General features: G+C 39.5%; 1 protein-coding gene and 1 pseudogene across 1 annotated transcript in view; both read right to left on the minus strand.

The window, feature by feature from the left end:
• Positions 1-1199: 1199 nt before the first annotated feature.
• On the minus strand, positions 1200-2429 carry LOC121815612 (annotated as a pseudogene).
• A 42-nt stretch (positions 2430-2471) lies between these two features.
• LOC102303076 (glutamyl aminopeptidase) overlaps positions 2472-10718 on the minus strand; it is a 38822-nt gene continuing 30575 nt past the window's right edge. Inside the window, exons 15-20 of the mRNA XM_042227259.1 lie at positions 7514-7587; positions 5265-5369; positions 4518-4691; positions 4091-4231; positions 3433-3514; positions 2472-3274 (exon numbers count right to left, since the gene is read on the minus strand). Coding sequence (XP_042083193.1) covers positions 3128-3274; positions 3433-3514; positions 4091-4231; positions 4518-4691; positions 5265-5369; positions 7514-7587 — 723 coding nt within the window. The 3' untranslated portion in view covers positions 2472-3127. The remainder of the gene's footprint in view (positions 3275-3432; positions 3515-4090; positions 4232-4517; positions 4692-5264; positions 5370-7513; positions 7588-10718) is intronic.

Below are 10718 nucleotides of genomic sequence, written 5' to 3' on the forward strand. Positions count from 1 at the left end.
CATCCTCCTAGTGGTGTGTCAATGTACAACACTTTCTCGCCCACTCGTGCAGTACCTGAGTCTGTTGTTGCAGAAGAGGCCTCGGAGGCTTGCACATTTTTAGCGGACCTGTCATTGAGTTTGTGGAGGACAAGGAGATGTCGTTGGTTGCATGTCTTACAGCGCATCTTTAGACCGCATTCTGCAGCATGGTGGGGCCTCCCACAGCACCAGCACCGGTTGTTACTCTTGATCCAGTGCTGTCTTTGTGCTTTGTGTAGCTGTCTGAAATTTGAGCAGCTGTTTAAAGAGTGGTTAATGCTGTTGCAATTAGGACACTTCTTCCCATTGTGTTTGGCTGCTGCCACTGTTGGAGGGGCACCAGATTCTTGGGACTCAGTGTTCAACAGTATTGTGGTTGTCTTACCAGTGAACTTCCTCTTCTCCTCTCGGAAATACTGCTTTCTTTGAGCTGGACCGTGCCGTGTCGACTTGCACCTGCAGGTTATTATATATAAGCCGGTGTGAGAAGTCAGTCAGTGTAGGAATGGGAATGGTTTGAGGATGAATATATCGACGGAAGCTGGACCTCAAATCATCATCATAGCGCAAACATTCTGAAGGTCTTGGTATCTCCTGACATAACAGGTAGCGCTTGAGTGCCAGTTGATGCAGCTGTCCATACTGGTGGTTGAGGGCATGCCAGCGTGTTGCTGTATGTTCTAAAGGGTGCACCTTAGTCCGATTCAATCCAAGTCCATAACTTGCCTGCAGGTAGCGCATGGGAGGACTTTTTAACAATCACATTAAATGGCAATGGACTAGTTCTTATATAGCGCTTTTCCACTCTTCTGAGCGCTCAAAGCGCTTTACACAACTTGTGCATTCACCCATTCAGACCAACATTTTCTTAGTACACACACATTCATACTCCGATGGATGCATCAGAGAGCAATTTGGGGTTAGTATCTTGCCCAAGGATATTCAGTATGCAGACTAGGGGAAGCCAGGAATCGAACCACCAACGCTCCGATCATTAGATGACCTGCTCTACTGCCTGAGCTACAGCCTTCCCTAAAATAGAAAAAGGTCTTCAGACACTACAGTGCAGCTCCATGTTATAAAAGCAGGATTAAATGTTACCGAGCTGGTCGATCAGGCCAGCTTTATAAAATAGACGTTTTTGCCCATACTGACGTCCAAACCTGGGGGTGCTCTGGTCACACCCAGTCTTTGGGGTTTCATAATGCGTCCAGCATCTCAACCTTCCGGGTGCCTTTGGCAGGCTCGTGCATGTACTCCAACTTTGCAGGGAGTGGGAGGTACATGAGGATGCTCTCAATTCTTGAGCCGGGCGTGGCCAGGCCAAACTTCACTCCCCTGTCGTACACCAGGTTAAACTCCACATACCGGCCTTGTCCAACCTGCTGCCAGTCCTTCTCCTCATCAGTAAAAGAGTCATTGAGATGTTTGTACACAAAGGGCAGATAGCAGGGCACCACAGTGAGGTGCCCTGCTGTGGTTCAGTGAAGCTGAACACCTCCTCCTGATTTGGGGAGTCCAGGTCATCAGAGAAGATTCCTCCTATACCACGGCTCTCTCCTCTGTGGCGGATGTAGAAGTACCTATCAAACCATTTATTAAAGTCGGGCTAGTATTGTGGGTGGTGCTTGTCACAGGCCTTCAGGGTTTTGTGGAATTGAAAGACATTACAAAAGTTTACCCCCAAACCCAGGTGACATAAGGCTTTAAGCAAAAAAAGGATGTTTAACCATGTCAGACGCCTTTAAAAAGTCCAAAAACAACACTAAGCTTTCTGTCTTTATTAGTTGATGATAATCAAGCATATCAAGGTTGTGTACATTTCTTCCTTTTATAAAAGCCGACTGACAATCGTCCACTAAAAAGCATTTATTCATCTCATACGTTAATCAATGTGACAGTTTACACAGTTTTGCTTCCTCTATGATGCTTACTTGTTTACTGTTTCATAAAGAGTCAAAAGGGGAATGTCTTCAATTTAGACTTTTGAATGCAGGGCTTTTTTTTTTATAGCAATTTTGCAAGGGTAAGGCAACGCTTTATCAAATGGTAATAATCAGTTATGAATTTCATCCTAATCTAACTAACCTATTCTAAACTAGAGCTGATTTCTGATACCAATCTTGAGCTGAATGAGAGAAAAGAGAACAGATACACCCAGGACACAGATGCACTGATTTCCATCCCATGCCTGATAAAGTCCAAAAGGGGAAGCACTGTCTCGGTACAAAGTCCTCCAACTTCTTTGATCCTATAATCTAACACAGCAAAAATGAGCAGAGAAATAGCCAAAAATTATCATTCCAATTTGTACGTCCACAAAAATTGGGCAGTGGTTAATCCTCTGGTGCTTTTCACTGAAATTTCTACCTGTGAACTCCAAAGTGATGATGCTGCTCTTTAGTCATTTGTGTGAAACTAGAGAAAGAACCCCAAATCTTCTTAACAGCTGCTGTTATACTCATTTATGTTCGATGAGAATTATACATGATTAACTATTTACAGATATACACATAAAGAAATACTCTGATATAGCACTCTGTATTACTTTCACCATATAAACTCTTTATGTTAAGTCCTTTATTCTCCTCTTGGATGGAGATAAGCCAGTGGATTTTAATCTTCTTGGCAATGGTAATACATGTGTGTGAAACATTGCATATGTTTATTAAAAGGCCACCATCAAAGTTAAAGGTGGTTCAACAAAATTTTAGAATGTGTGTGGGTTTTTTAGGAAAGAATAATGCATATTCACAGTGATAGAAGCCAGTTTCATATGGGAGCATGTTCATTTACATATTGAAATATCATATTTGTCAATTGCTGAAAGCAAATTGATTCCAATTTCTTTTCCAAGTTAATTTAGTGTGTATACAATACAGGTATCCTGGTAGCAAGTGCCAGAACCTCAGAATTTGGGTGTTTTTTTTAGACCGTCATGTTGTTTTTACTGATGAAAATCAGAAGAACCCTCGGATAGGTCCCTGCTAAAAACAAAGACAAATCACCGAATTGTGTCATTACAAAGTGCCAGTTTCAACAAAGTGTTGTGGGTGCTCTAGTTCTTTACAGCAACAGTATGAATGTCCGCCTGTGATGTTTTCCATCAGGCAATGTTACTGTCCAGCCACTCCTTGATCTCATTTTCATTCCTCCTAATCCATTCGATATTGTTCCTCACTGTCTCAAGTGCCTGCTTCCTGGGCATCTCACCAGCACCAGCATTTGGAGTTAGGTTGAAGAAATGCTCCATCTAAAAAACCATAAAAAGGCATAAAAATGTACAATAACCCTAAACACAAGGTGTCAACCTGAAATTGTCAGTAAATAATACCTATTAGCTACAATTAAAAAATCACAGCCTTGTTTGTTTAAGGGCAAAGAGAAAGTCACATAAAAGCTCAGGCTAACCTTCCATAACTGGAGCTCTGTGTTGAATCTGGTGGTAATTCTATTGAGTAGGCGACCAAGGTTCCTGTCATCGATGGTGTACCTGGTAAAACAGTGTAATATATAATTTCCAGGAGTGAGTTTAAAGAAATTCTCTTGTCTTTCCAGTTGTGCCTGTGTGACTGGTGCTTTCATTTTTGGGAAGTGGACAAGTCCTGATAAAATGAATTAAGTCTGCATTAGATGACCTGCTAGAACACAACAAAATTCAGATTATTTCTACCAAGCATTCTCCCTCAGATACCTTAGGACTTTACAGAGGAACTCTGCACTGACAGTTTAAACCTTTGGGATGAATCCCTGTGATTAAAAAGAAAGACATGCAGTTTCCCTCATCTGGTGGAACATATACTCAAAGTGGTGACATGGTAGTGTAGTGATTAACACTGTTGCTTCACAGCAAGAAGGTTCCTGTTTTAACCCCTACTAATTAGTATTTAATTCAAAACACACTTAACTCTCTTAATGTTATAACAGAACAATAGAACTAGACCAGTCTGACCATTTACCAGCCCTACTGTTTCAACGTGGTCAAACATGAATAAACAAATGAATCTACCATCCAAAGTTATGATCATGGTATGTGTGCTTACTTTGTGTGCTGGCTTATTGTACTGACCTGTTTACCAGATAGTCCCAGTTGAGTGTACTCCACTCCCAGGCCATGCTTTGGCCAAGTGGGTTATAGGATACGTATTGGACCAAAGTAAACAAATCCTGACTCCTCACTACGCTCTCATCTTTTGTAGCCTCCAGGAGCCTGTTAGACAAGAAAATGTATTCTTCCTCAAAAAGGGGAAAGTTTATCTTAGTTGCTTAAGCCTAAGTTTAAAGGCAAAAAAGCCTGTGCCAAAACCAGAAAATTACTTGCACTGTTATTAATTCTTATAGTTCACTTAGGACAGCAGTCTACAGAAACCTATTTTCAGTGAGTCTGAATTACAGGCACAGACCTAATGAAATACGGGTTAGCTAAATGTCACGTAATGAAACTGTAGAAGACATGATAAGTGAACCGGTCAAAATAAATTAGACAGTGTTATTACCTATAAAGAAGCTCCACATTTTCCACAGATGCCAGTCCATACAGCAGCTTGTCCTTCTCTTGGGCCAAAGACGTCTCTTTATACCTCTGGAACATTATGTTCCACTTTTCTTCACTGCCTGAATTCTTCATGCCGTATTGATATACCAGCAATCTCAGGTTGACTGCTACGCTGCTGTAGATCAAAAGATAATTACATGGTGCAGTGAAATAAGTTAAATTATTGTTGTTTGTTTTTCAATTTAACCTTTATTTATACAGGTAGTCGCATTGAGAGCCAAGAGAGACCTGTTCCAGACAAACATATTAAAATTACAACAATAAAAAAACCAAAATAGCTACAGTTGTCTTATGTACACAGTCATATTAAAAACAAGAACAAGTTCCCAGAGATGATTTCACAAAAATATTTGTACGTCTTTTGAGGTCTGCAAGTGAAATCAAGTGAGAGAGCTTCAAATTTTTCTGCAATGTATTCCATGAAGACGGGGCAGAAAAGCAGAGTGCCTTCTTCCCACGCTCTCTACAAACTGATGGAACGGTGAATGTCCTGAGACCGCAGTCTGTAACTAAACTGTTTGCATAAACAGTAAACCAGAAATAGATTTGAAGTTAAATTGACACCAACCATCCTGTTCATTGGTGTCAACCAATTAATTGCTGTGTTAAAATAATAATGAGAATAGAAAATATATAACTTTTGAATAATATATTTTCTGTCTGTTAGTTAGAACACTGGAGAACTTGCCTAAGACTTCCACTGATCCACTGGTCAAAAATCCGAGAAGCTTCGTTCAGAGCATCCTGATCTCCCATCTGACAAGCGATGCCAAGCACTGTCTCCCTTAGTAACCTGCAAAATATAACATCATTGAATAGCCTCAGAACCCTGACCCTGTTCCAACATGAGATAAGACTCATCTGTGCCTGAACACTTCTGTAAATGTCTGAACACAACTCGCCAAGGACTTAGTTACTTATTTGCACTGTCAATTTTCAAAACCAATACAGCACCACTTGTGCAATACCTCGCTTTTCATTACTTTTATGGACAGCATCATGCATATGTTATTAGCATAGGTGGGAAGTAACAAAGTAACAATACTTTGTTACTCTACTTAAGTAGAATTTTCAGATATCTGTACTTGAGTATTTCTTTTTCTGACACGTTTTTACTTTTTACTCCTAATATTTTCAAAACAGACTCTTTAGGGTCAACCGTATCGTTTATAGGGTTTATACTCAAGGCTTAAAGTGGGCGTGTCCATAAGTTGTGTTCGCAGTACTTCAGAATCTATCTACCGCTACAGAAGAGGAGTGAGCATGAAGGGAGTTGTGTTTTTTAAGTGGCAGGTAATTTCAATATCAATTTCATTTTTGACTGTCAGAGAAGTGTTTATGTTGAGGTTTTTAAAGCAGTCATGACGCTTAACACTGGAGCTGATGAAAGTCACCTTAGAGATTTTTACTTTTCCACAAAATACATGTTCTAGGTCCAGCCAAGGCCCCTCTAATAAGCTTGGTTTAATTCATTCTGAAACATATAGCAACCTATTGGAGAAGAAGCAGTGATAGAAACCTGGCAGTTCTTAGACCATCATTGTGTTTTGATTTTTACAAGTTTTTACACTCATCTGTTATGGTTGATTTTTCCATAAAAAATTCAAATGTTGGAATCTAGTGATCTAAATATAAATATATTTGTTGGCCTTTTTTCAGCTTTATTAGATAGATGCAGTTAAGACTGATAGGAAAGCAAGAGGGGGAAACATGCAGTAAAGGGCCAGACTTGAACCCCAGCCGGCCACTCTCAACCATGTGGCGTACAGTCGTCTGTGCATCTGATCTAAACCAAGTGTGAGAAGGTTTATTAGGGATCAGTGAAAATAAGTAGTTTCTTTTCGGTAGAATCATCATTTTAATGGTGGCAGCTCTTCTCATGAGTGATATGGGTTAAGTTGTCCAACGTGTGAGATCTGTTTTTAATAAAGGAATATGAGTCAACCTTACCAGGTCTGAGAGCTTGGCAGAAAAATGTACACCTAGATATCTAATGCTACCTGACTGTAGGGGAGTGCTGGTGGTGTTTTGAAAATTACAGTTCTGTTGCAGACCTGTTGATTTACTTCTGCGATGGAGTAGTTTGATATGGATGATAACTTATAAGTGTGATCGTCTGTACAAGCGAGGTTTGTGAGTTCCTGAGGAAAAGCAACACATCATCAGCATATAGGCTTGTCTTATGGTGTGTATTTTCAGTTTGCTGCTGCTAATGGCTCAATAAAAATAATAATGCTATAAAGTCTTTTAATCGAGTCTGTGAAGAATAAAATATATCCAGCTTAGAAATGCTAGTAAAAATTCCCAGTTTACTCGATCAAACGCTTTCTCCACATCTATGGAGACAACTGTGGTTTCTAATTTGGTGATAGAGCAATAATCTATTAGTTTACATTTATTATTTGCTGAGTGTCTACCCTTGATTAAACCTGTCTGGTCAGAATTAATTATGAATGAGTGATTTTTTTCTAATCTTCTGGCAAGGACATTGCAAAGTATTTTAAGGTCTACATTTATAGTAATAAATCACACAGCAATAGTTACGTTACAAAATACATTTTGGGGCATGTATTCTGTAATCTGTAGTGGAATACATTTTAAAAGTAACCTTCCCAAAACTGTGCAAGACACAGGTGACCTGCATTAGCTGACGATCCTCCCATGCCAGTCAAACAGCAGACCGTGAGTGTGGGAGGGTCGTAACACTAGTTATTAGGTTTTGGGGGCTTACTTTTTCACACAGGGCCTGGTGGGTTTGTATAGCCTTTTCACATTCATCATGTTGTATTTACCTGGTATTCAGTGCATATTTACCTACATTGTTAAACATTAAAGTTTAATTAACGATCTAAAATATTTAAGTGTAAGAAAAATGCAAAAAAAGAAAAAGAATGAGGAAGGGGCTAATACTGTTTGACAGAACTATTAATGTTGTACCTCTCTGTCTGTGTTCCTTCATCCTCCCATCCAAGCTGTGTCGCGATTGCTTTAACATGGTCACGAAACAGTTGCTGGAGAAAAGAACCAAACATTTTTGTTAACTGTCACAGGAAAACCCTATGTGTGTAGCAGTGCAGAAATGTCACATTGCAATATAGAAATGTAGTTTCTTCTGAATCAGTGATTACTGAATTTTTACATATTTGGACTCTAGTCTAGAGCCACCCCTCATTTCTTCATATTTTGCTGAGAAAACTGGAACATTTTAAACATTAATGAAAATACAGTATTTAAGACAAGAACAGGGTTTCTGCATTTGTTACAGACATGAAAGTCAATAATTCTTGTACACATCAACAACTCGTTTAGACAAGACTTGTTATGGGGGATTGGCTTGTATATTATGTATTGCCAATGCTTTCAGCTTCAGGTACATGAGCCAGTGCAGTGGTTCCCAAACTTTTTTTGCTAGACCCCCCTTTGTTTTACAACAAAAATGTTCGACAGAATGGCAGATAGACAAAATACTGTTAATCTGACTATCTGCAAGTTTTACACGCTTACATACACACAGGCAGTAACTGTCCATCCATTTACAAAGGCAGAGGCGTCACGGTGTGATTATTTTACATGTAGTTGTTTTTTCCTGTGTAATAATATTCAACATTGCATCAATACATTTTTCAAAAAATGTCTTTCTGTGCAAAATGGGTTCAAAAACATAAACAGCTGTGGGATCCTGTTTGTCCGTGATTTAAACAGCCCAGCGCTGCTCCCGACGCAGGGAAAAGCAATCCTGCAGGGAGACCTTCCTCAGCACTACCTGGACTGGCCATCGGGCATACCGGGCATTTGCTCGGTGGGCCGATGGTGATTTTCCGTTTTTATGGGCCGATGATTTTTTTTTTTTTGTAACAGCATGAACAATGAAAGGTGGTGGATTGGCCAGATGCTGGCTGGTGTGTAAAATAACTCAGTTGTTTGGTGGTGGCATCGCGGAGCTTCCACAGATTCAGTAACATTAGCAAGTGGTGGAGGCCAGCAGGTGGATGAAGGAAAGGGGAGGCAGAAGGAAAAGAGACCCGAGGCGGCCGCCGGTCCGAGTGTCAGGTGAACTGAACTTCAGGTAAGAAGTTCTGACCTGCAGTCTCTCTGGGTCAGATATAAACCAAGTTTAGGTGGAGTTTATTTTCGTTATGCTGACTTTTTACAATCAGTTACAATCACTGGTACTGGGTACTAGCTAGCATGATGGAGTTTCTATACAGCTGGGTGGGTGCTATGATGTTACTGATTGTGAACTTTATTTTATTCATAAGGTTAGTTATTAGAGTTGCCAACCGTGCTGTAAAAAGACGGAATTGTCCCTCATTCAGAGAAAATATTACGCGTTTCGTGTTGAGCTGAGAAGGGACGCAGTTTGTCTAGGATGGAAAAAGACACAAAGTTGGATTCATTCTGTCGTTACGCTGCAGAGCTGCCTCTTCTTCTCTCATTCTCCCCCCTCCCTCTCCTGTTTCTACTTCAATCATGAAACTGATCAATGATCAGCTGATCGGCTCTCTTGTTTGTTTATCGCCCACTTTGCACCAGAAACAGGAAACCAGCGGATGTCGCGCTAAACAACAGCAGCACGTTTAAGCTTGATCAGCTGTTGTTAGAATTGATTTAATATTAATTTCTAGTATCAGCTGATGTTTGCTGGAGCCACAGCTGTAAAGCTGCTGGTCATGATATGGTTTGGATATGTGGTGAGAGGGAAACATGAAGATGAAACCAGGAGATGTCCTTACTGGATCATCAGAGCTGAACAGGTGATGGAGAAACAGGTTTACCTTTTAGGTGACATGGATGAGTTGAAGGGCAGTTATAAAAGAAGGAAGAAATACACAGATACATCCATAGACTCGAGACACAATGCATTTTTGGGACTTTCAGGTGTTTGGACCAATGTTTTATTTTCTGATCAAACCAGAAAGCTTTAATGAGCAGCTAGACTTCTCTTGCATTAACTGGCTGAGTTAATGCAAGGCGAACTCCCAACTCTTGAGCCACGATCGCCCCACGAAAGTAACTTAACTAGTATTATAACAAATGTCTTTCTTCTGGGTGCCATTAAGTAACGTACTGCATTACTTTTAAGAAAAGTGTTCCATGTGATATGTGTAAGAACTTTTTTACTTTACTTTCAATTGAGTAATGACCCGAACACTGATCACATCATCTGACATTTACAAACATTTGAGCACTCAGCATGCAATGTCTTTGATATGCTACTTAGAGATGGTGCTGACAAACCCAATTAGAATCAATAGGGAACCCAATCGATAAGTGTCATTTCTAATGGAATCGGAATCACTAAATTCTTATCAATTCCTAACCTTAGTGATATGTCCCTGTAAAAGAGAAAATACAGTGTAATCACATATTAGGGTTGCTATCCACTTTTATCATATCGATTCTCTAGAAAACGAAACATAAGAAAAACCAAAAACGAATACATTTCTGTTTAACTTAAGTAGTGTGTTGATAAATGCAACATGAAAAGCTTAAAAAAGAGAGACATTTCTTCATGACCTCATACCACTGAGCCATACAGCAATACTGGTAAGATGACCTGATCTGAACAACTATAACTGGGTTCCACAGTTCATACCGTCTGATTTGTTGGTATAAACCTTTTCATCACCACCAAGTTAAATAATTTGGTAACCAATGAAATCAGCTCTGCAGGACTTGCACTCATATTATTATTCTTCAGATACTTGATCTGGGTTTTAACCTCTTCCTCAGAAAAAGTCTTGAAATTAAATATTTAAGTAAATTTGTATTAAAATCAAACAAATCTGTACCATACGGCTTTAGACGTTTATAATCATGAAACTCCTCTACTGTTATTCCATCACAGGCAATCAGTTGTGAAGATGTTCCTATTCATTATCATCCAACACCCTTTACCATCCTTACTTTTATATTAGTTTCTTTTCTATACTTGAGTTTAAACTTAAGTAAACTTTTACCCTGATGGGGGTAAGGCACAGGGTATCCTGCCTTAATCTTTTCTTCTTACACTCATGATACTATTAACATATTAACATTAACAGTTTTCACCATACCATATCTAATATTGCAGATTTATCACCTTCAACTTTGTTACTAATGTATCCAATTTTTAAATGTATTTTTTTTTTTGGGGGGGGGG

The sequence above is a fragment of the Haplochromis burtoni genome, unplaced genomic scaffold, assembly GCF_018398535.1.
Source record: "Haplochromis burtoni strain Fernald_Lab_line unplaced genomic scaffold, NCSU_Asbu1 Contig_251, whole genome shotgun sequence".
NCBI classification, from domain to species: Eukaryota; Metazoa; Chordata; class Actinopteri; order Cichliformes; family Cichlidae; genus Haplochromis; species Haplochromis burtoni.